The sequence below is a fragment of the Hipposideros armiger genome, unplaced genomic scaffold, assembly GCF_001890085.2.
Source record: "Hipposideros armiger isolate ML-2016 unplaced genomic scaffold, ASM189008v1 scaffold_247, whole genome shotgun sequence".
Lineage (NCBI taxonomy): Eukaryota > Metazoa > Chordata > Mammalia > Chiroptera > Hipposideridae > Hipposideros > Hipposideros armiger.
Genome location: NW_017731597.1, coordinates 515,496 through 541,970, shown reverse-complemented (window position 1 = coordinate 541,970; position 26,475 = coordinate 515,496). Strand labels below are relative to the sequence as shown.

Sequence of the window (26,475 nt, the reverse complement as noted above, 5' to 3'; positions counted from 1 at the left end):
ATTCTCGTTTATTATATAACAGCGTGTCCGTACTTTTTAACCTATGTTTCCAACTTATTTTACAGTTAGCATTCCTTTTTAACAAATGCAATTATAGCAGCCAGTTCTATGTAATAAAAATATTTCTTCTGTTGGCCTTCAGCCCGTACTAACACTCCTTTGCTGATGGAGATCCAAGACTCCTTTTGAAGGAAAAACTGGGTATGAGAAAGACATCCACAAATCCATATCCATTTGGCAGTAAACCTATTTAACAAAAGGCCATCCTTTCAGCAGAGCACTGACATGGAGTACAGGTTTGTGAATCTGCAGTGTTAAATAACAAAACGTGGCGTCTGCAGGGTCGCACTGATTTTACTTGAGGCTCTTATGCATTGTCTCCAAATAAAGGTGCTGACCGCCATTGGTTCTTGGAGCTCATCCTGCCCAGGCTGGTCCTGAGGAAGGATTGTGGGACCCTCATCTCCGGTCTTGCTGAGCTGAGGAATCGTACCAGCTGATTCTTTGTACTAACAGAAGGAAGCAGTCTCAATGCCAGACCCTAAAAGCTACTGTTCATTTGTTGTTGAAAGGGTTTTTGGAATGACAGTAGGCTATAGGCATGCTGAAATAACATTTGTGGAATCTGCCATATATGAAAGAAAAATAGTTATAAATCTACCCTGTGTCTCTGGGACAGTAGGCATAATTATGTGGGACAACCCAGCTTTCGGCATTTAGGTGAATACTTGGTTGCCTTAGGAGACCAGTATGGAAGTGTTTGGGTTAAGATGCCCTCCTGCTGGGCTTCAAATTAGGTGAGACTGATCAAGTAAATAAAAGGTAATGGGTTGTGTCCATACATGACTTCATTCCACCCTTTGAACGACTTGATCAATACTATGAGAGAGCAGGACTCAGCAATAGCCCGGTACAGTAGGTGCCTCCTGGTGTGGAGAGCTGTTTCCTGAGGTGTCTGAGGTATACCAGACTGCACCCCTCTTCCTTCACTACTGGATGCATCCAGTGGAGTTTTCTAAAATGATTCACATTTTCTTTCTCTAGGCTCATGCTGCTAAGTACATCCACACTTCTTGAATTGTCTTAAACCAATTCATCCATGGCTAGGTAGGAGCACCACAGAGCTCCCTGGGAGGATGGGTCAGGTTGTACCATGGTGATTGCATCTCTCCCCCACGGCCAACCTTTGTTTTCTCTGTGCTAAGGCTCTCTTGCTACCCGGCGAATCCAAACTTAAGGACTTTGTGTGACTGTGTGTTGGGTGCGATCCGAGTGGAGGGGTATGTTTAATAGTATTCTGCCAAATCCAATTTGTGGTTGATTTTTTTAAAAATCTTCCTCTTTCTAAACCTGCTGCCAGTTAGTAGAGACTTGGAATTTACATTTGTTCTGGAATACTAAGAGAAAGATTCAGAAATGAGATTTGCAGAGCATCGTGGAATGGTTCTTCCTAATTAGACACAAGACACAACTTGCTCCTCATTATCTGAATGATTGTGCATTTCCTGGCATCTCGCTGCCCCCTAGTGCAGCGTGCCCATGGGTGCACCCTTCTCTCCAGGCAATCTTGCTTTGTGTCACTGCCCTCTCTCTGATCAGCCCATTTCATGCTTCCTTGGGTGCTGGTGATGTGGTTAGACTCTAATCCATGACTCCGAAAAAGTCCCCTGGGGCCCTGTTTTGCCAAATCTGACTTCTAGAGCAGGAGTTTGGTGGGCTAGAGAGTGCAGATGGGATGCTGACATCTTCAGCCCCCTTCCAATGGAGACACATGTCCTAGCTGATCAGCGGGCCTCGTGGAGCACGCTGAGCCTGAACGTAGACCTGCTCTAGCCCAGGTGAACTGCCTCACCTCAGGGTAATTGCAGGATCCCAGAAGATGCCATAGTGCCACAAATCGGAGGGACAGATCTTGTGTTAAGATATGTTTTACAGCAAACTAGCAAGAACACTGGGTTTTGTGAGAGAGGGGGACCTTGGGAAATTCCTTAACCTCTTTGAGTCTTTGTAAAACTAGCATTTATAAAAAGGTAATCTTATGGTGTTTTAAGGATTTAATACATAATCTATTTTTGAAGGTTTATATGCTTTGACATGTGATATAAATCTCTGTCTATTACATTTACTGTGGCTGAAGTAGCCATTAGGTGCAATTTTAGGATTATAGAAACGCATTCTGACCCCAAAGGCTTGCTCTCAAAATTGTTCTAAAATGATCCTCAAGTCGCAAGCCAGTATGTGGTCTCCATGCGGTTTTTGCCAAAATGACCGTTAACAAGATTTTTAACTTCGTAGGGCCTCTGTTTTTCCATCTATAAAGTATTAATGCACCTATTTAAAGAGATTACTTAGGGATTTAATGAGATAACACATGCCTGGCACATGGCGTTGCTCAGTAATCGTTACTTCCTTCCTCCTTTTTCTCTGGTCTGAAACAGTCAACACGTGCCTTCGACAGCAGGAACTCATGGATAGACCACAGGGCCCTTTTCTGGGATTGTCCCCAAAAGAGCTGAGAAGCAGCCCTTTCTTGTCACCATGAGCTTTCAAATGTTGGCAGGGACATTTGCAGTCGGGACCAGGGTTAGAAATGGTCATTTCATCGTCAGTGTAGGAATGTGTGACTGACAGGATCTTCAAGGCATCGCCTGCTCACCCTCCGTGTATGCTTGATTGTGAGAAGGAAAAAGAATTTTCTCCTTTAATGATGATCCTAGTTGCATATTTGACTGAGAGAGCAGATGAGAGAAAAGAAGGGCAGCCATTGTGGGAAAGGTCATTTTGTGATCATGGAATTTTTTTCTAAAGCGTCCATTATGAATATCATTCAGTCTTTTCAAAATCAGAATATTTAAAGAACAGAATATCAGTCTTTCTAGGCTTAATTAGCAAACAACAACAACAGCAAAAACATTTTAAATGCAATAGAACACAGGAAAACACAGAGCTGCCTACTTGCACATACACACACACACACACACACACACACAGACATGCTCTTCATAGGTAAAATACACATGTTTGTGCTTCCACTCATGGTTTTTATTTTGGCGACAGCATTAAACATTGGGTGGGTTCTGTTAGATTGTATGTCTCCATGGAGAGAAGTTCAATGATAATTGCTATTTGATGGGAAGGAAAGATTTGCACTGAGGTCTTTCCTCGCACCTATATCCTAGCTCTGTCAGTGAGCTGGACAGAAACCAGAGAGCACCACATAAGATTATGCATTTCATTACATTGTGTAAAACATTGCCAAGTCTTCTTAGACATTGTTTTTGAATCCAACAAGGGGGAGTTTGACTCTATTTGAATCCAATTTCTGGAGTGGAGCTAAGAGGGGCGCAGATCTTGCCCTGTCGAACCACTTTATTTTATAAATGGAAAACTAAGATCTCATATGGCTCGAGTCCCCTCCCTTATTATTATCTCTCTGTCTGTATGTCTTTATTGTGTGTGTTTGGCTCATCTCCCCATGAAATCCTTAGTGTTCAAAAGCCCTAGACCTAATCTGCTTGAGTTTGGCTCTCCCTGGGCACCACACAGTAGGTAATCCAGGGAGATCCATTCTTAATCTCCTCCAGAGAACTGCTTCCCAATAGAAATTATAGTAGGAAGGGATGGATTGCTGAATAAGGATACTGTCTTTAGTAACATTTCTTTCAATTATTTGATGGAAAATTTCATGTCCAAGTTTAATGCTTCTGGAAGTGGAAAGAACTCATTGGTGAATTAACAGTTAAATTCTTGTGTTACATTCAGAGAAAAAGATGTGTTCTAGTTCTGTGCTTTGCACAAATTTCAGGGATTGAATTTTTATCGCACAGAAAAGCCCATTTGGTAACTAATTCAGTATTACCCAGCATTCAATAAAATATTTATTGAGCTCCTACTAGGTGCCCAGCACCGTTTGGAGTCCTAGGATGTATCAGGCAACAAAACAAAAGATTTCAACTTTTGAGGTTATATCTCAGTGTATGTTTTGCACCTATGAATGAACGATTGCTTTCCAAGACCAAATTATTCGTGGACAGCAGCCTAGTGAAAGTGTGTCACTTTTTAAAATTGTCCCTCTTAAAAAAAAGGCCTAGTTTCTCAAGAAAATTGCGTTTAGGTCAAGTGGCATGAAATTTGGCACAATACTGCCCCCTGGCGGCCACTTGAATCAGGAAGCCAGCACGCTACCAGGTCGGCTCTGTCTTTCAAGTAAGGTTTGCGGGGAAATTCTCCTGTTTTTCAGTGGAAGCCTTTGCCACAGTTACCTAGTCAGGAGTATTTAGAATCTAATTCCTTCTGGTAACAGAACGATTGGAAGGGCTCCGTCGCGTTCATAGTTGGAAACCGGACTGAGGACGATCTTCTCATCCGAGCCCTCACCCTTGCCGTCCAGGCCCCTCAGCGTAAACTCTTCAGTGTGGTGTCGTGGCAAGACCTTCTCCAGCAGGTACCTGTCCCCTCCTACTCCCAAGCCCCTCCAAGACTTTTTTTCCTTTCAAAACAATAGAATAAAATAGTAAAATAAATACTATCATATTCTTTGGCTGTTTGGTAAACTTAGGTGGATTACTTGAAACAAACACTTAGCTACAATAAGTTTGAACCATTTAATCTGGAATTTTATTTATTATTATTATTATTATTTTAAGAAATTTTTATTGGGGAGCATTGTGCTTTTCCAGGACCCATCGGCTCCAAGTCAAGTAGTTGTCTTCAGTCTAGTTGTGGAGGGCACAGCTCTGTGGCCCAAGTGGGAATCGAACCGGCAACCTTGGTGTTATGAGCCTGTGCTCTAACCACCTGAGCCAACCGGCCGCCTAGTATTATTATTATTATTATTATCATCATTATTATTATTAGTCCGTGAATGTTTCCCATTCGACATTCATTCATTTATCAAAAACGTCTGAGGGCATGCCAAGCTCCATGCTTGGTTCTGTGAGGAATTATTTGATGAAAGATTCAATAATAATAAAAGGTGAAACTGTTTCATGTTCCAGGGAAGCCCATCACTAACTAGAAAAATGGAGTCTAAGAGAATCGTAGTTGTCAGAGGCCCAAGGGGCCCGATAACGTAGACCAGTCCTGTCAGATGGCAGATACCTATGCAATTACTTAACGGTTTGTCACAGTGATGATAACTATTTCACCTCATCGATAACTAGCTCTTCCTTGCTGGGTTCCCCAACCCCTCCAGGCACTTAGCTATTTGAAAGTTACATATATCTGAGTGCTCTTTACGCCTTTCTTTTTCATGTAGCTGAATTCATTTTCTTACAGATCAATGAATCAAGTGCCTTCTTTGGAACACCATCTAAAAAGGCAAAGAAACCTGCGGTGGGTAGCGCTCCCTTGTATCACGAGGTAGGTGAACGTGTTTATTAAAGAGATTTTGGTACATTTTTAAAAAGGAGGGTTAAAGTGATCATCTTATAGCCACTTTAAAAAATTTTAATTTGTTCTTTGAAAGCAAAATTCTTGCTTCTCATTGGAGCTGTTTGTTCCTGAATATAGGCCCTTAAAAAAAATCTGCCTTCCTTTTAACTAAATCCCTTTCTAGGAATAAAATGGTTCTAGGTTGTCTCCACCATCGCTGCATCCAATTAAAGAACATAAATCAGAAATTTTTATATACAAGAGTGTTTGGTCATACTTGGTCATGGTAATTATTGAGTATGTGAGAGTATTAAAGGGGGTCATATTATTTGTGTGTTACAAAGTGTTTCTTTCACCAAAGAAATAATGTAAAAATACCTCCCCAAAACCGTTTCCTGCCCAAGACAGAACCACAGCTGGAATAATTTTCCATTCATTTGTTTGTGAACTTTAAGCACATTTCACATCCTACTTTAATCAGTGCAAAAATGACAATGATCTTCAGATGAAATGGTCCATCCCAGGTCTAGCAGATACGTCACACGAAAGCCTGGCTTGGCTGACGGGTGGGTTTTTGCAAAGGACTTAAACCTCATGTTCAGTGCAAGGGGATTTCTCCTCACTCTGCCTTGTTAATATCTAACCTACAGCTTACAAGGCACTATAAAACCCAGCGATTAATTAGAATATTACTTAAAATTTGTCAGGCACTGTTTTATGGCTCTGCAGGCTAAAAGCGTAAGGATTTTTGGATCTTTATAAGACAAACTTGTTTGCACTCTATTTCAGTGATGACTAATAAAGTTTTTATGTGTCTCAGATCTTGGATGATTTCATAACGGCCCCTGTAGGATTGCCTGAATACCATCTGAACGAGTTTTATTGGATTTATTTACGCCTCACAGTGCTGTGGATTTTATAGCATTAACTCTTGCTCCAATATTCTTGCTCTAATATTTATTCTGTGCAGTTAGAGTTAAATAACATGCCCACCATCTTTTGTTATAATGCTCTCAATGTGTGTGCACCAGGTGGAACAGTAGGTGATACCTGGATTTCAGTTATGAGAAATTTTTTTTCTGAAGTAGCCATAGAAACCTATGTCCAGTTCTCAGGCCTGGCATCAATTAGCCCCCAGAGAACCCTTTCTTCTTCAGAGATGCTCAGTAAAAATCAGGGATGATAACTGGCCAGTTTTGAAGTCTGATCTGGACAGGTGCTTTCACTGGGATATGGGATGGCACGGTGTACAGACCCACGTTCAGTTAGAAAGCCACGTCTCCACAGCATGTGCTGGGACCTTTGGTTGTGTGTCCCTCACTCAGGGGAGGTCCATTGCACATCTGGCTGCTATACCACATTCTTTCAGGGAAGCATTTGGGCAAGACATCTCCCTCACCCGCTCACATACCCTTCACTGAGTGGTTCCAGAAGGAAAGGGAAGGCAGAATGAGAACCACAGGGTTGGGACCTTGGGAGCACCCGATGTGCATTAATATCAATCACTGTAGCAAATATGGATAAAGAGGGCCGGTCAAGTGGCTCAGTTGGTTAAGAGCGCAAGCTCTGAGCAACAGGGTCGCCAGTTCAATTCCCACATAGGCCAGTGAGCTGCGCCCGAGCTGAGCTGCTGTTGAGCTGCCAACAGGTGGCAGGATGGCTCAGCTGGTGAGAGCACGTGCTCCTAACAACAAGGTTGCTGGTTCGACTCCTGCATGGGATGGTAGGCTATGCCCACCCGCAACTAAGATTGAACATGGCACCTTGAGATGAGCGGCCACAGTTGCTGTTGGGCAGCCAGATGGCAACTGGACTTGGAGCTGAGCTGGCTGCACCCTCCACAACTAAGACTGGAGGACAACAACTTGGCTGTTCCTCTTCCCCAATTCCCTAACACTGTTCCCCTTCCTCAATTCCCCAATAAAATCTTAAAAAACAAATGGATAAAGAGCCAAAACCCAATGGCTCCTGGTCAGATCAGCCAAGGACAGAACGCACATCTGGAGAAGAGGGGAGCATGTCTAGTCTCAGTCCTTCCAACCTTAGGACCTGGTCGGGTACTTTGGATCCTGGTACCTCATCCGAAGTGAACTGAAAAGCTTCAGGCAATGCCTACTGGGAGCCCCAATTAGTTGTGAGCGGTGACCATGAACGAGGCCTAGAAGCCAAACTTGTTTGAGATATCTGGACTTTTGAAGGATGTGGACAGCCCACTCAAGTCCGATTTTGCCTGAAGTCTTGCACGGTGACATGTAACAGGAGAGCACTTGAACCTCAGGAGCCTGTTTACGAAGTCCTATATTTTCTTTCTCAAAGGAAACTGCCACGGGTAAGAAAAGATAATCTAACAAAATTGGTCATATTACATAGGAAATTCATAGCGCTCTGTTTTCTTTTAGACCTTCATTTTGAGGAGAGAACTCAAAATAGATACAAAAGCAATGCGCTTCCATCAACTTCTATTTGTAGGGTACTCTCCTTAGCTTCAGATCAGAGCCTCACTGTTCTTCCTTCAAACACAGTTCTGACCAATTTGGCTTTCTGGTTTCTAGCCTATGGTGCATTCGGAGCACCAAATTAAAGTGAAACTTTGCCATAGTACAATTCATCCACAAGTAGTAAAATAGTGTCGGAACCGCATTCCATATTTCCAATAACGACTTGAAATGTCTGGGCAAGCAAGAACCACATTCCTAAATGATTTGCTCAAGCTCTCATTTGGATGGCTTGGTGTTGTGTACACACAGCCTCATTTTGAAATTGTGTCATTTCCCCTGAAACTTGCAAATTTCATCTAGCCATGATATTGTATATATGAGAGAGTCTTTATTTATAAACCACAGGTCTTTGAAAACCAGCTTAGATTTATGCTAATGTAATTCCACAGAGACCTAGCTACAGTCCATTTGTTCATTCACCTCTTTTTGGAAGCTATGTCTTGCTCTGAAAGCAACTACCCCACGGACTCATGTGGGAATGGGAATAGAATAATCGTCTTTGTGTGTAGTCTCAGAAATGTGAGCTATTACATTATTATTATTATTATTATTATTATTATTATTATTTAATGAGGATGAAGGTGATGATCTCATGCACTGGTATAACAGATAAGCACGACTTCCAGCATGTAGTTCCTTTCAAGGATGTGGATACATAGGAAAATGGATACAGATACTGCCTGTGTTATATAGTGACCAGTTTTACAAAATAGTGGTGTTTTACCAAATACCAAAGAGGTATATCTTGTTCCGGCACTAGCATCAAACACTACCTGGAGGCTGGAGGGGGGAATAGGAATGTTATAAAGACTCTAACCTCAGGAAACTGAAGGACTAGGTAAAAAAAAAAAAGGGGGGGGGAAATATGAGCCTGACACATAGTAGGTGTTCCAAGTATGTTTGTTGAGTGAATAAATAACCCAGTGCAGAAAATAGTGAAATCCCTGAGGAACAGATGAAGTGTTGTGGGCCTTTCAAGGAAGATGAGGTTGCCATTAGCCAGGGTGGCTGGGGGACGGGCGGGATCTAGCGACGCTTTGTGGAGATGGTGGTGTTGGGAGGGCAAGGAAAGGGGGCCTGACAATTTTGATCTTTTAAAATATGTCATCCCAATTAATCCATATCACAATTCTGAAAGGAAAGATAAATACCCTCATTTTATATATAGGGAGATGGAAGCAAAGAGAAGGTAGAAAGCCTACTAGTTAGAAAATTGAACTAGTTAAATACATTGCCTCAAGTTTTTCCACTTTACCACATACCCAGCACTCTTTTCACTGGGCTCAGAGAAACGTGTTCATCCTTGGATGGGTAGGTTTTGACATACAAATGTGGGAGAGAGCACAGAGAAGGGCACAGTTTAAGCAAAGACAGGAGGAGACTGAACGAATGAGTAGTAAATTTGTAGTTACGTGGTACTATATACACTAAATAAAAAGGTATATCCTGCACCTATTTTAATTATAACTTTAATGTCCTAAAGATGGGAACCTATGAGAAAACATATCAAACACTCGGGAAAATCCATGCTCTAAGATTCACACCTGGAACTTAAATTTATTTGCTAAGTATACACAGAAATTTCTCAGTGTGTATATGTTTTATGGCTCATGTAGAGAATCCGACCTGTTCATTTGCAGTTATAGTCAGTCCTGACCAGAATTAAAAAGGAGAATATTAAGAATCATTCAAAGCCAACTGAAATGTTCCCCATGAGAAATGTCAATGTGTACTGGCCATGCAAAGATACTCCTGCTTATGATAAAATCTGATACACAGTAAATGAGCATTATAAAAGAGAGGTGCAAATTTTGGACTTTGAAATTGTGGCTTTGATAAATTAGAAAGAAAAAAAACCCTACCAACTGGACAGGGATTTGTTTACCCATCTTATCTATATAAATCAAAGTCAATTTTCTTCAAAGTGTTAGATTCCACTTCACGGTTCTCTTCATTTCATGATGGCAGTCATTGTGCCTCTACCTGGAATGCCTCCATCCACACAGAGGCTGTGGTTTATGTGTCTACCTGTGACTTATTCAGAGAAGACAAATTAGATCACCAAAGAACAAAAAACCAAAAGGCTACTGAAACAAAACTGGCCTAGAAAAATCAAGTTTTTATGCCCTAGTTGGTGGCTTGTTTAATAGTCAATTCTATACAATAATGGACTTGGACAATTCTGAAGATTATGTGATATACTGCAATTTTACAAATGCAAATAATTATTAATTTTCCTCTCCTATCAGTAAAAACATAAGGCCTTATTTTTTTAACCGAAACGTTTTAATTAAAATATTTCTACGGGCTTTTCTATTGGGAAATCATTCCGGGAGATTATTCAATGTGGAAAGAGTTTCCTGATATTAGATTTGAAAATAATGGACCAAATGCAGTTAAAAAAAGATATAGGATGCAAATTTTATATCATCAAATCTAATTAGTTTCACCATATTTCTAAGACACTTTGCTAGTACATTGGATTAGTATTCCCTGATGTAATAGTTCTATATTTTTATTTTTGTCTCTATTCATGGGTGTGAGGACATATTTCATAGCTCTTTCTCAAGCATATATTCATAACAACTCCCAAGAACATAGAATCAATTATAATCTGGTTGCCTCCCTTTTCCCGATCCCTAATATAAAACTTATTTCTTAAACAGTGCCTCAAATTAACAGCCTATTCAATAGGATTAGAAGCCCTTTCTTGGGGGGGGGACCCTTGTCAAATGAAAAGTGGGAATCTCTTGCTTCAGAGATAGTAACAAACAATATGTGAAACCATTTAAGGAGGTTTAAAGTTATTAAAATGGCAGATCTACTGGGAACAGAAAGATCAGTATGTCACAGAAGAAACGAAGGAGAAAGGAGACAGGAAGCATTGTCTGGCCTTTTCATTCCTGCATTTTGAAACAAAACAAAACAAAAAAATTCAGGAAGACTTGGAAGGGAGCCAAGCTAATGCCGTTATTTCATAGAGCTTAGGGACACTCCAGGAAATTACAGGCCAGTTAGTTTAACTTCACTTGTGGGGAAAGTATTAAAAACTGCTGCAGGAGATCAAGTGAAAGGATGCTTAGAAAAGCACAGCTTGATGAAGGCAAGCCCGGCCAACGTGGTTTTCGGAAAGGGAAGGTCATGTCTTAGGAACTTGTTGAAATTCTTTGAAGCTATTACGGCCAGTACAGTCTTCAAAGAGTACGGCGCGGCCCGGGACCTGTGTATCTTTTCCATTCCACATCAGTCCTTGAGGGATGCTTGCAGGACATGGCCCACACCAGGGCCTCGGCACTCCAGGATTAGAAACCACTATCAAAATAGCAGAAAATAACCTCGGACGGAACATTTTGAAAGCTGGAACCAATTAATACAACTTGATATTTATAAATGTAAAATAATGACTTGGAATGAAATTTAGGAATATGGAGCTATAACAGAGAAGTACAACACTGGGGCTATGAAAACAATCTAGAAGTCATTGTGCCAAAGTCTGGGCTTCGGAGGCATTTCTCACCCAAAGAAAAGAAGATTAGAAATCCAAGCAGTAGAAAGAGTGATCAAGGAAAGGGTTACGAAGACTCACAACCGAATGAATTTTGTCTGGGAGGGGAAAAAAAGCAGTCAGATGTGTTCACCCCTGAGCCTCCATGGGTCTGGAGAACAGAGCCGCGCGGCAGAGGAAGTCAAGTCCAGGCTAGTCCCGGAGCAGAAGGTCAGCATTCTATTGCTTTAGGTGTAGGTTCTCGGGGCACAGCTATGTTTGCCTCTCAGATCTGAAACCTGGGGTTCTGTTCTTAAAGAAAAGCGCAGCCCAAGCAAAGGCATGCATTCAAAAATGTCCAAACGCTGCCCTAAGTCCTTCCCACCCTGGGGCACGGGCAGCTGGCCAGCCCGCATGGCGGGTAGTGAACATCTAGAAGGATGGGGGTTGTCCCTGGGGAGAAGGGGTGTCCTAAGCTGAGGAGCCTGGGATTCCACAGCAGGAAACACACATCACACAAGAACTGGGGTGCCGGCTAAGACCCTGGGTCAGTGGGAGAATTGCTGGGTGAGGCAGGAAGCTCCCCAAGAATTCCAGGACACAAACCAGTGCAGGAGCAGTCACAAGAGTGAAGCAAACTTCAGCCAAGGAAGAGAAGCCAGCACGGCCTTGGCGGTGTGGGTCCTGGCGCCTCTCTAACACTCCACACTTCACATCCGCCATGAGTGGAAGGATGTCAGGGAAGGAATCAGGAGGACCATGCCATTCCATTCCTGTGTCTAAGACTGCGAATAATCCACCTCTGTAGATAGTAATAATGATCGTCACCACTTATGGAACATTTAGTTTATTCCAAGTCTGGTGCGCTGGGTGCTTCATATATATTAGCCAACCCTAGCTTCTCAACAACTGCCAGGAGGTACTTACAAGTAGTGAAAGGGAGCTCAGATAGCTTAAATAACTCGTTGACTCAGAGCCCCCATTCCTCCTGCTCGCATCACACAGAAATTGAGGATGCATAGTGTAGATTCTGCACGTGGTGGTTGTGGTTTCACAGTCCTTAAATACAAGCTATGGTTAGGAATTAGAATTAAGCTTTAAACCTCTTAGTAGTTCTGTGATATGTTTTCCTACTACTGAGGCAAAAAACAAACAAACAAAAAACAAAAATAACCATATCTGTGGATGATGACGGAGTCAAATGATTTTAGTCGTTTTTTGAGCCATGCTGATGAGTGGCTTCTCCCCAAATGTTTGGATCAACGGGCATTTTTAATGCTTACAGCTTTTACAGTTGAGATTTAAATGATTAAGGTGACTGAATCTGTTTCTTTGGGGAAAGGGAGAGAGAAAGATGAGAGATGAGAGGGAAGTTAATACATATTCATCAGAGATGGAGGTATAGGAAGACACCTCTCTGAAATCCTAAGCTAATCGGTGAGTGCTGAGTTCATCTCCTGAATGCTAGTTTGGTGAGACAGATACTGAGTGGTAAGATGCTCTGATCTGAACCAGACAGCCTGGGCTCTTACCCTCATCCTCCTACTTCCTAGCTGTCTAATCTCGGACCCCTTACATCACTGCTCTTGGAAAAGTCAGCATTGAGAATAGTATCTACCCATAAAGCTGTAGTGATGATTGAATGAAGTAGTAAATGTAAAATACTTAGCACAGTACCTGAAGTGCTATAGAGCAAGTGTCCAGTGAAGTTTACCTGTCATTAATGATAATTATTAATGCTATTAATAATTAAATAATTAAAATTAAAATAACGATACTATTATTTTTAAAATTTCTGTTCTTGTTCATGGCGAATGGAAGCATGGAAGAGCTAGAAACATCTATGAGCAGGGTTTTTTTTTAATTGTTAGTTTTTCATTGTGGAAAAAACACATAACATAAAACTTTCCATCTTAACCTATTTCTTTTCTTTTTGTTTTTTTAACTGAGCCTTTTAGCAGCTCAGTGGCAGCTCAGCTCTGGCCAGAATAGAACCGGCGACCCTGTTGCTCAGAGCTCACACTCTTGAGTGAGCTCTTAACCAACTGAGCCACTCGGCCGACCCCCGTCTTACCTATTTCTACGTGTACAGTTCACAGTGTTAAATCTATTCATATTGTCTTGCAACCAATGTCCATAACATTTTCATCTTATAAAACTGAAATTCTATATTGGAAAACATCTCTCCCTTCTCCCTTCTCCCAGCCCCTTGCAACCATCCTTCTTTCTGTCTCTATGAGTTTGACTACTTGAGGTCCTCCTAAAAGTGGAATTATACAGTATTTGTTTTTTTGTGACTGGCCTATTTCACTCAGCAGAATGTCTTCAAGGTTGTAGCATGTGTCGGAATTTCCTTCCTTTTCATGCCTGAATAATACTCAGTGCATGAACACACCACGTGCAGCAGTATTCCGTTCTATGTACAGACCACATTTTGTTTATCCGTTCAGTCACTGATGGCCACTCAGGTTGCTTCCCTCACTTGACTCTGTGAAGGATGTTGCCATGAACATGGGTGTGCACATTAGGAGCAGGGTTTTCACTAAGTGGAATATGCTCAATGAAAGATAAGCTAACAATTAAGTGAGTGAGGGAAGAAAAAGAAAAGACGCATCAGTGGTTGGTCTAGGGGTATTTGGGCTATTCCATTATACTAGACTTCATGGCCATGGTGGAGACTAATATACATTCTCTTTTGTTATGTCATGTAATGGGTACCAATGTCTGCATGCCCTAAGGAATATGCAGTAGTAGCAACCATTTCTAAAATAAATAAATATAATAATAAAATCTCACATTTGGGCCAAAAGAGAGATTTCACAACCAGTTTCTCATGACATTGTTATACTGTCATGTGAGCTGGGCAGAAGAGCTAGTAATCTCTCTGTAGTATCAACGGGGAAATCGAAATTGAAACCTAGAATCCTCAAATGATTGGTTCACAGTCACCAGCCAGAGCGGAAATCAGTGTCCAGGGCGGGCTCTACACCTCAGAAGGCATGCCTCATTCATTCAAAAGTCAATCTTCTCCATCCATTCATCCCCTGTGAGATAATTTTAGATGGTTTATGGATAAAATATGTATATATTTCATTAAATATATATTTATTTGAATGTGTATTTAAAAATAAAATGGGAATACGAAATTGCAGTGTCTCCAAATTTGTGGCTTAGGATAGGGCTAAATTATATCTTAAAACTTGGTTTGTAGTCAGTTTAGAGAAAAACATTAGGTTTATAGTACAGGTGGCACACAGCTTTGGCTAAATCAAGTGACACTCAATCACTAAGCTTTAAGAAATGCTTCATTTTCATGTGTTCCACACATATTCGAGTGTCTATTATGTACCAAATCTGCAGTTGAGTTTATCTTGGTGAATAAAATAGATTCTCTGCTCTCCCAGAATCTATATTTGAATGGGGAAGGCAGGCATTATGCAACAATTAAATATGCAAATGTATATAAAGCTATGAATTGGGATAATGGTTTTAAATCAGAGAGAATTGCAGTGGAAAATACTTGACTAAGTGTTTGAAGAGAAACTGAAAGACAAAATGAGCCAACTTAAAAAAAAGGGGGGGGGGAAATATTCAGGCAGAGATAACAACATGTGCAAAGATGAGGCAGGACAGGAAAGATTTCATCCCGTTAGAAGAATGAAAAGGCCCAGTGTGCCTGGAACACAGAGAGAGAGGTGGGCAGAGGCCAGATCTGTGGGGATTGGTAAGTCTTTGTTAAGAAAGAGTTTGCATTTTCACTTCATAGGAAATGGGAAGTCATAACAGCTTTTAAAAGAGACAGGGATGCAGTCTGAGTTCTTTTTTTTTTTATCTTATTAGGGAACAGTGTGTTTTTTCCAGGACCCATCAGCTCCAAGTCAAGTAGTTGTTTCAATCTAGTTGTGGGGGGCACAGCTCAGTGGCCCATGTGGGGATCGAACCAGCAACCTTCGTGTTATGAGCCTGCACTCTAACCAACTGAGCTAACCTGCCACCCTAATCTGAGCTCTATTTTCTTGCTGCTGAATGAAGATGGGGGGCAGCAGGCAAGCATGGAACTGAGGCAACCAGGGAGGAGGTCATTGGAGTGAGTGTACAGGTAGAGACAGAGCAGACAGGTGCACAGTATATTTAGGAGGAAGGATCGGCAGAGTGATACTGATGTGAGACGAGGGGGCTGAGGGAGAGAAGAAGGTGTCAGGAGGGACTCCAAAGTTCTGGCCAAGAAATTAAGTGAAAAATACCTTCAGATACAGAGAAAACTGGAGGGAGAAGATTAAATTTCGAAGAAGTTGGGAAATATACGTGTAGTTTGGGATAAGTTAAATTTGATGTCTGAGAGATACCTAAGAGGAGATGTCTAAAAGGAAGTCAGATTTTTTTTTTAGTCTTCTGCATTTTTTCTGTGCCTAATGTGCCTAGCTCAGTGTCGGTGTTATACATAGTAAGTATAGAAGAAGTGTTTATTGTCTGAAAAAATGAACTTATTAAGGAAGGACTAGTGAGAGCCACTGGTAAAGACCACAAGCAGTAGACAGTGGACCATTTCAACAATGGCCGTTCAGTGGTACTTCCTGGGTAATTAGGAGCTTTGGTCCCTTCCATTTTCCCTCTATTGGTTCCATATTCTTCTGTACAGTGGTTTTCTAACTGTGCGTGAAAACCCATTGATTTACGAAGAGATTTAGTTGGGTGCAGCTGTGTGTGTATGTGTGTGATTTGTGATGTAAACATCATTATTTTTTTTGCTATAAATATAGGTCCAAAAGAGTTTGAAAAACCAATGCCCTAGACTCCTCTAAACCTATTTTGTGTTGTCTTCCTTTTGCATTTGCCTCTCTTTCAGTCTCTCACCTCACCCTGGGCTAAGGGATCAAGTCGACACTCATCCCAGCTCGCTTTTCACTGAGCAGACACTTACGAGTTTCTGTTATACACTGGATAGCGGGCACACGATTGAGTTCGACCTGGTATCTGCCCTCAAGAGCTCACACTGGACAATTTTATAAACAGTATGTTTGTTTCTTGCTATGTCGTGACATTTTAATACCTTGTAGCTGTTGTATATTTAATTCCCCATTATAATTGAGTCTGTTCTTCGTTGAGCCCTGTGGCTGACCTCACTTATTTTTACAACTTTCTGCCAGAAGGGTAATGGTCCCCAGACAGGGTATGTTGGAAAGAGGAGAGCGGGAGGGGCCAAACACTCACGAAAATGGTCAATATGCAACAGAGATCTATATGGAAGGCCTTGTTTCCTTAGAGGGAGAGAAAGTATGGCTGAAATTGAAATATGGTAACAATTTTCCGGCTTCTACATGTTTTTAATGTGACCCCTATTCCTGAAATCCTAACTCTTTCCTCAATCTTTGCTTGCAAGGAAGGGAAGAAGAAATATGAGATTAAAGGTGGGAGAATTGACTATTACAGAGAAATTAATTTATATTTATTGAAAGGCTACTGTGCATATTGAACACTCATTGAATATTCATTTGAATGAATGAATTTCAGATAGAAGTTTGTGTTAACATCCATCTGTTCTATTTCACCAACGAGACTGACAAAACAAAAACACAAATAAAAAAATCTTGAACCTTATTAAGTAGCATGCTAAAGTAAGTTAACTAAAATATGGTCTCTCTATTGCTTCAAGAAATATGTAAAAATAAAGTACTTATACGTCTAGTAGTTTGAAAAACAGGAAACTGATCCTACAAAACTTCTTCCCCAGAAAAAGTGAAATTGCTCAATAAGCCCTCTCCCTGAACATTTCGTATTTCAGCTTCATACTGATTTGGCTTACAGTGTTCAGAACCATTTGAAACCTCTAGAAAACTCTGGTCATGAGCAAGGCCGGCGTATGCCGTGCATGGCACCAGGCCACACCGTGGACTTCCTTGCTGTAGAGACTAAGATGTGAATCGTCATCCTCATTTGCCTTTATCAAGAATTGTCATGAAAAAGGCAAACTCGCTCCAGCTCCCTCACTCATTAGGAAATCTTGAATTCCATTATTTCTTTATCAGAAGGAACATCTAATTATTGTAGTGTTCTCAAGTCTTCTAATGTGCTTCATTTATCTCTGGAGTTGCAGGGAAGCAGAGCAGCCTAATAACGAATATGTGACGTAGTCACAGGCCACCACTGCTGCGTCCTCTGTCTCTTAGGAGGGGCTGGTCTTGTATTCCTTTCTCAAAGATTCATTTTAGGAATATGACTGAGAAAAAAAAAAAGATAGATCCTATCTGAATTTAATGCAAGGGGCTAATATATTACTTTTTTGTAACTAATAAAATTTCAAGGACTGACAGCAAATTTCTGATTTGATTTTTTTCCCCCAGTAAAATATCTGCTTTGAATTATCCAGAAAGAATTCTTCTTCCTGCCAACTTGTTTCAATTCCCTGTGCAAAACCATCCGCTCCACACTGTCAGGAGTTTCCTCTAGGGGTCCATTTCGGATCCTTCAATCATTGAAGGAACACAACCCCCCCACCCCAACACACATCCCCCCCCACCACCACCGATTCTAGGGCAGGCCAAGGAGAATGGATTGGGTCGGTAAGGTTTGTGTACGGTGCTCTCCCTTCCTTTTCTGCAAGCATAGGCGAGTATTAGTCATCCGATGGGGGCAGAGCTTTGGCGCTCACCCTGGGCTAGGGTGCTGCCTCTGTGTGTGTGTGTGTGTGTGTGTGTGTGTGTGTGTGTGTGTGTGTGTGTGTGTGCAGGCCCGCCCTGTGTGGGGGTGGAGCCGCAGTCGCCTGGAGAGGAGATTTAGGAGGTGCTGGAAACCCTGCCTGTCCAAAAATAGCCCCCGCACCCCGCCTACTGAGTTCAGGCACAGCGTCCATAAAAACCCCGGTTTAAATGAAATGAAACCGCGTTTCATAATGTTAGCCCATTATACCCGTTGTCCTCTCAGTGTGCATTTATTGATCAGAGATAAAAGCTGAACCCGGAGGGGATGTCCCTGGGGACAGGGAGGGTGGGGGGGAGGGGCTCTCAAGGTCCCAGGCTGAAGGTAACCGGAAGCGATTCTGCGTAACCAGGAGTGAGTTTCCTGGAACTAAACCTCCTCCATCTTCATTCATTGAGTCTTGTTTTTTGAATCAATATTTTATGGAACGTGACATTTCTTAAACAGGCAGTGCCCTTCACTGTCACCCTTTAAGAAAACAAGAATAATAACTCGCATGTCAAAGATGCTTTTTAGCATACAGAACACTTTCACATGCCATGTCAAATTACGTCCTAACCACAGCCTCGCGAGGCCAACTCTTACTGTTCTCACGTAGCCCCAGAGAGTCCCAGAGAGGCGCACTGCATGCCCACCGCCCACAGCTAATAACGGCAGAGCCTCACGTTGGAACCCAGGCGTCCTGAACTCCAGATTCAAGGTTCATTTTGTGACTTCAATCAAGCTCTTGGAGACACAGTCCCTGCAGTCCAGGAGCTGATTTATCTAAACAAGTTGAAGCGATTTATCTAAACAGAAGAGCAAGTTCTGGGGGTTTCCTCTGGTATTACTGAGGCAGTCATGTTTGCCTTGTCTTCTTGAAGTTCCAAAAAGAAGGGTGCCAAACACGGGCTTCTGTGGGCACACATTTATTTCACTTCAGAAATTTGAGTTAGTTTTAATCCGTCATTCTCCTGGCAAAAAAAAAGAAAAAAGAAAAAGAAATTCCACTTGGAATACTGACCACTTTGCAAAGTATAAAATACAAGTAAACCCAAATTAGATGGGAAAAGTAAAAACAATGACTTGGCAGAAATTAACATAGAATATTCTATAGAAGCCCTTGGGAGCTGTATTTGGAGAGTAGATAAAAAGTGGGAATAGAGCTTCATCAGAGATTAAGTGACTATGCAGTCTAGGCCTTCTCCATCAAGGCACATCGTCCTTGCTCCATGCCTGAACACACATCCCCCCCATTCCTTCAGCCCTTCTGATGAGCCACAGTTCTGTAGTAACTGTCTAGCTCATTTCTTTTTAGCCTTTATGGCACTTCATTCACTTTATACTCCTTTCTCTGCAGTGTACCGAGTTGAATAGCATTATGGAAAATTGAGACTTAGATGTTTTCACTTCTCAGTCAAACAGCCCTGTTCAAATGCCATTTCTTTTATGGAATCTTCTTGGAATTCCCTACACAGGATTCACCCTGCTGTGTTCTGTTGTGGTTGTTTGTTGGTATCAACTCCCCACGACTTCATGAATGGCACGCACATCAGAGGCCATGTGTCATTCGTCACTAGGCCCCAGAGCTCTAGGGCAGCAGTCCCAGGCTACTTTGATCATGTAACCCATCAGTTAAAAAAAAAACCAAAAAAACTTCTAACTTTTATTCCATGTACATTGTGTGTGTAAACAGAGATAAAAATGCATAAGAATACAAATGTATTACAAATATTACAGAACATCCTCAAAACTAAAAATGAAAAAGGATGAAATAAAGATAAATAGGCCTGACAATTAAGTTCGTGAACTTGTTGCAGCGATATTGCTAACCTTTTTTGATATCAGATGGATTATTCATTATGAACTTGTACCAACTAGACAAACAGTTCACCAAGTTTACTATTTGGAAGTGCTGAAAAGGCTGCATGAAAAAGACGATCCGAACTTTTCGTCAACAATGCAGAGCTCTTGCATCACGACAGTGCACCAGCTCACGTGGCACTGTCCATGAGGGAGTTTTTAGCCAGTAAACAAATATCTGTACTGGAGCACCCTCCCTACTCACCTGATCTGGCCCCCAATGAGTTCTTTCTTTACCCGAAGATAAAGGAAATATTGAAAGGAAGACATTTTGATGACATACAGGACGTCAAGGGTAATAGGATGACAGCTCTGATGGCCGTTCCAGATAAAAAGTTCCAAAATTGATTTGAAGATTTGGACTAGGTGCTGGCGTCGGTGCATAGCTTCCCAAGGGGAGTACTTGGAAAGTGACCACAGTGATATTCAGCCATGAGGTATGTAGCACTTTTTCTAGGATGAGTTCGCGAACATAATTGTCAGATCTCGTATCATCAAGAGTTCTGATATTTTCCCCCTCCTGGTGGATAGTCCTGTGCATGTCCAGGCTGCATTTGAAGACCAAAGCCACTGATTTCGGCCCATAGGCGGAACAAAATAAATGTTTGTGAAGTGGGTAACAGAATGAATGGACCCTTGCCTACACAAACAGTCTTTCTGGCACACTCGGCACTTGCCATGACACCAGTCCCTTTCTGAATTGGCGAACTGGCACCATTTGCTTTCCCAGTCTTTGCACATACTGGCTTGGCAAGCAGAGGGCAGGCTGGATGTGGGCTCACACCTGCCGGTTGCAGGGGACCCTTGGAAAGGGACCTCCCATACCATGTTTGGGAAGGTCTGTGTGATTTGCGTACTGGTTCTCTCATTTGGCTCGTATTTTATTGGCTGTTTACCACGTGCTAATCACAAAGTTAATTCTAGCCTTCAGCCTGGAAAACAGATAAGGAAATGGACAACTCTCTTACCATGGGACAACAAGGAATCAGAAAAGGTACAGTGAGAAGACAGAGCAATGCCTGCGTCTTTCTAAAGTTTTGAGGGAAAGGCTTTAGGAACATGACTTGACAACTGAATGGGGAATTTGTGAAGTAACGAGGGTGGGGTCTCGGCCAAGGACTCGGCCTGTGCAAAACCAGGCAGACATATGATGGCACAGTGGAACCAGGGAACTCCACGTGGCGGGGAGCCCCGATGTGTAGGCAGGGAAGTGGGAGGAACAGCCAGGAGTGAGGCAGCACGGGGCCATCAGGGCCAGGTCACAAAGGGTGCAGCATCCCCTGCTAAGAAGTGAACAGTTTGGTCCTTTGGGTGTGGAGGCCACTGAGGAATTCAGAGCTGGGATGTGATCTGAGCAGTAGATCTGTTAGAATCCGTGTGCAGGAGGAATTCTGTAGGTGGGTGGAGGGCTGGCCTTGCTCAGAAGTCCATTGCTGTATAGCACTTACATTGTACAAATAATGTTTCAGGTGTTTTATTTTAAAAACAATACATGTTAATTGTGGAAAATTTGGAAAATCTAGAAAGAGCATAGCCTATAGAGCAGTAGAAACTGAAGCATCTATAAAGTAGTCCACCATTCAGAAATGCATGTTTTATTTTCAAAACTAAGAATCATATTCTATATGCTTTCAACCATATCTTTTTCACATATTATGATGTTAACCTTTTGCTAAATCCATATTCAGTATCTATGTAATAGAAAGCCTGTCTCTATTCAATAATTCATTTAACCACTCCCCCTTCTGCTAAATTTAGACTGTTTACCAATAGTTATGACCCTGATTGTTTCTTTATGAAAAATTTCAAGAAGCGGAATTACAGAATCAAAGTATATAAATCTTTTTAAAGTGTATCTTGTCAAAATGCACTCAAGGCAATTTGTGTCACTTTGCACCCCTTCTAACTATTCCAATTAACCACGCCCTCTTCAACCTTGTATTTCTGATCTTAGTCAATTTGATAAGCAAAACCTATAAGGTTGAACATTTAATCATGTTTTTACTGGCTAAGTTTTGTGAGGATGGAATTGATTCAAGTGGAATGATTAAGTAATTTTGTTTTCAGATTTCTGCGATAATGGGAGGGGACCCTCTACTGTCAAAAGTCAGAATAGGGAATATTTGCTCTAAGTGATTTCAAACAGATTTTCGGTGCTGTGAGGGATACGGAACGGAAGAAGCCGTCATCCGGCCCTGCACAAGTTCAGGGTAGACTGCAGGAGAAGGGCACACACATGGGGTCTTGACAGAAATGTAACAAGGGCCAGGGCCGTGGGACCCGGAAGAGTGATCTCAGATCCAGAAGTCCAGGAAGAGTGGATGCAGGTGCGAGCCCTTCAGATCTCACCTCTTCTTGCATCCTGCATCCGTGGTCCTCAAAGTGACACACCCCAAAATCACCTGGACAGCTCACTAAATACGCCAATTCCAGACCCCAGCCACAGTGAGGGGGGACAGGGGTGTCCTCCGCAGAGTCCAGATATAATAAGCACCTGAAAAAGCACCCAGATAGTTCTGAGCCTGCACTTGGAGAAACACAGCCACGCCTGTGCTCACGGGGCCAGAGAAGGGGCCATCCATGCTAAACTCCACCTGTACGGGGTCCCCTCACCACCCACCCAGGCCCGGACCCTGGCCCCACTTATCCTCACCCCTCCTCACAGTTCCGTTCTCCAGGGTTCATCCATCCTTGCATTCTTTTTTTTTTAAAGGATTTTTTTTTTAATTGGGGAATTGGGGGAGGGGAACAGACAAGTTGCTGTCCTTTTGTTCTTCAGTCTAGTTGTGGAGGACGTCACTTCACTGGCCCATGTTGGTATTATCATTGCACTCTTCCTGGGTGAGGCAGTCGCTTGCCGGCCATTGGACGGCTGCTCACGGTGGCTCATGGCAGCTCGTGTCTGCTGCCGGCCAGCCCACTGCAGCCTACGCAGTCGCCAACGACTCAGGCAGCCCATCTCCAGGTCGAGCTGTTGTTCACCATCTTAGCTGTAGTGGGCGCAGTGTCACTGGCCCTTATGTGGGATCCGAACCAGGGCCCTGCTGCTCAGAGCTGGCATCCCAAGGCAACTCTTAACCAATGCGCCATTCGGCCAGCCCCATCTTTTCATTCTTGATTTCACTTTGGATCACTTGTGCCGGGCACTGTTCTAGGTACTGGAGGGACAGAGGTGAATATGCCATCAAGGGCCCTGCCCTGGGGATATTTACACCCCCAATCTGAAGAGCTCTGCTGGAGTACCAGGGATCTGGGATGAGTCAGAAAATGCTTCGCTTGCTCTGCTCTTCGAGGCCTGCCCACCCACGTCTTTGTCTATGGCTGCGGGCAAATTGGCATTCCTCCGCTAACCATACGGACCTCTAGTGCTAGGAGCAAATGACAAAGCTGGAGCGGGAAGGGACAGGGTGTAAGTGCTGAAATACACATTCAAGGGTTTTGAGGTTTTCATGGGTCATCAAGACATCTAATAAAGCCTGAGTTTTTGCTGCGTACCAACAGTCACTGAAGATGAATAACATGCCAAGACTCGCAGGGAGACCTGGGAGACATCTGATCCTGTCCCTTTCCTGCTTTAAACTCTCTGTGTCTCGTTACTTTCAAGAAAAAACCCAAATTCCTTTACTATGTCTTTCAGGCCCCTGGTGGCCTCAGCCTTGGTTACTCTCCAGTGTCAGCTTTCCTCCCCTGCCCACCTGCCACTCCTGTCCCCCTGTCCTCCACCCAGGCTCCCGGTCACTCTCAGGCCTCAGGCCTTCTTCCCTGGATACTCTCCCCCTTTCATACCACCAGGCCTCCATCACATCATAGTCACTGTCAGGGATCCTTCAAGGCACACTCAGGAGTGACACCTGAAGACGGCTGTTGTTTGGATGAGGTGCCCTGGGTGGGCTCAGCACCCTTGCTCTCCTCCGTCTCTGAGCGTGGCCCGGGTACAGCAGGGCACACTCGGCACATTTAATTGGCCGTCTCCTGACCACAGTTGCATTCTGGGCTGTGGTGCTGCTTGGTCTCCAACTCCCCAGTGCAGGGAATATCGCGGGCGCTCAGTAAAAGCCTGATGCATGAGTGATATAGTGGGACCTTCCCGGTAAGGGCTGAGTTCATTTACAACTGAGACTGGCCCCCATCTCAGCACTTGGACGGTGAAAAGAGGACATCACCAGGATGGTCCCGCAAGGGTGAGACTCTGGGGAGGGGTGACCAGTGTGACAGCTCCTCCTCTATTCACTCAGATTCGATCCAGGCCAACAAAAAAATCCAACTGTGGGCAAGTGACCACAGTTGGGGGTCCAGGTATGGGAAAATTTGCAACCAGGCGGCGTGAAACGTGGGTCCCGATGGCCGTCTGCTTTGCTTCATCCTGTGATTATTTACTAAGCGTCTACTAGGGTGACCCCACAGTTGGTCACCCTAGTGTCAATATGTAAATAACCTTTTCCATAGTTCTGAAACTCAAGGGTATGTAAGAATCCCTAGAATGCTCGTTAAAATTTCCCACCCCGAGGCCCTCACCTTCAGAGACCTATTTGGAAGTTATCGGGGGTAGATCCCAGACAACCTGTATCTTTAACTAGGGGCCCAGGGATTCTGGGGCAAGTGGCCCCCAGGGCACCCCAGCTTCTTCCCCCACCCAAAGATGTGCAGTTAGGTGAACTGGTGTCTAGATTGTCCCAGCCTGCATGAGCTGGGGTGTGTGTGTAAGTCACCCTGGGATGGACGGAAGGGTGGCCAGTCCAGAGTTGGGCCCCACCCGTTATGCTGAACGCGAATAAGCGGGTTGGAAAATCATGCTCTGACTAGTTTTTATTCATCATATGTAGAGCTCCCATTGATTTCAGTGTTGACTAGAAGTGTTTTGGGGTCTTTATTTAGAAGATTGGTGTTTTTGTGACCAGAAATGTGTCGTAGGAACTTGACTCTTGTGTATGTCAATTAGCCCGTGGTGAAATTGGTTTCATTACGGGTCATTTGACTTAAAGCTGCAGTTCCCGAGAATCTACCTCACTGTGCATTCTTTACCCAGCAGTGTATTAGCAGAAACCCCGCTCCACACTGTCGTCTTTTGAAAAAAGGTGTAGGGTTGTTCCGTGGTAATGCTCACTACAGCTGCAAGAAGCAAGAATAACCTCAGAGGGGTGGGAGCATTGGGGGACTAAAGAAAAGAGCTTGGTCTTAAAAAAAACAAAAAACAAAAAACAATTGCCATGGTAACAGAATCATGTGTTGCAAATCCACACTTAAAGCTAAAACACAACAGAAATGAAAGTTCTACATCATTTTCCCATATATTATCACATTCAGCTCATGCGCCTTTATATATTTTGCAGATATATAAAAACCAAAACACGAATAATAAGAGAAAAGGGAAGCTTTGGTTTTTCCTTCCTTGGAAGAATAATCTCAACAAGTGTTTCTAAAATACGATTCCTGCACTTTTTTGACACCTGCACATTAGGTGCTCAAAACGCCCTTCTCCTCTGGGAAACCCATCACATTTCAAATTACACGTGTCTGTTAAAGCAGAGGTCTGTTCTCCCTTCCACATATTTGTTATTGTTGCTTCTGAAACTTCCTTACAGCCCCAAAGAGGTCTTAATCCCTGTCAAATGTTATTATGTTACCAACTTTTATGCAGTCTTGAAAGGGGTTGTTTATTTAGTTTCAGTGACTCCTTGTTACCGCCAAATATTATTTCATTTCAGCACAGATGTGAGCGGTCCAATGACCGGAGTTATTTTACAGCCCCTGACATTGTCGAGAGACGGGTACCAGCTTAATTATGGACAGCTGAAAATGATCTAGGAGTCACCTGCTCGGGATATTTATCATCATTACCGACTTCTCGCCAGGCTGCGGTCTGAGTGCTTTCGGGGCGTTCCATTTGCGTTAGACAGACAGTCTGATCTGTACAGAGCCGGTATCCGCAGTCACCTTTAAGTTTCTGTAGAGACAGCTTAATACTGTTTGATTATTTTCTTTTCCTTGGCTCAGAGTAAGGAAACGTGTTTCAGTCTTTCTCTTTCCTCTTTTTCTGTCTCTGTCACCGGCTCTCCCTGCTACCCGGATTCTCCCAGCTGTTTTTCCAATGATGCCTCATTGGAAATTATTCATTACATAAAGAATGTGAATTGCATAGGCTAGACATGTGCGGGACCGAGTAATGCAATGACTGCAATATAATTGACACTCAATAAACGCAGAAGGAATGAAGGAGGGAAGCGAGTGGAGGGCGCAGGAAAGGGAGGCTCTTCATTTAATTCCTCCATCTCACATTTTACAAGAAATGAAGATTAGCACACTTCCTCCTTCTCTACCCCTCCCATTATGCACTGCACCATAGCAAAACGTGGTTTGTATGCCTTCTCTTTATCTCTGCTCCCCTAAATAGATCCTAACTTGGAGTACAGGAAAGGAGAAGCCACGGGTACCATCAGCTGGTGATAAATTATGGTCCTGTCCCACCTGCCCGCATGCATTTCACTCCATTCCGTTTCTCTTTCCCCTGACCTGAGCTGTAAGGCCTTCAGGATTTTCCACTTCTGTCCTGGATGTGAGGACAATAACCGTAGGCGTTCATTT

General features: G+C 42.9%; 1 protein-coding gene across 3 annotated transcripts in view; it reads left to right on the top strand.

Annotated features, from left to right (window-relative positions):
* The window catches only part of SPAG17 (sperm associated antigen 17), a 173,573-nt gene that overhangs the window by 17,818 nt on the left and 129,280 nt on the right, over positions 1-26,475 (top strand). For all 3 annotated transcript variants that reach the window (XM_019655832.1, XM_019655831.1, XM_019655830.1), the window contains exons 2-3: positions 4,304-4,444; positions 5,278-5,361. In XM_019655832.1, the coding sequence (XP_019511377.1) occupies positions 4,304-4,444; positions 5,278-5,361 (225 nt within the window). The remainder of the gene's footprint in view (positions 1-4,303; positions 4,445-5,277; positions 5,362-26,475) is intronic.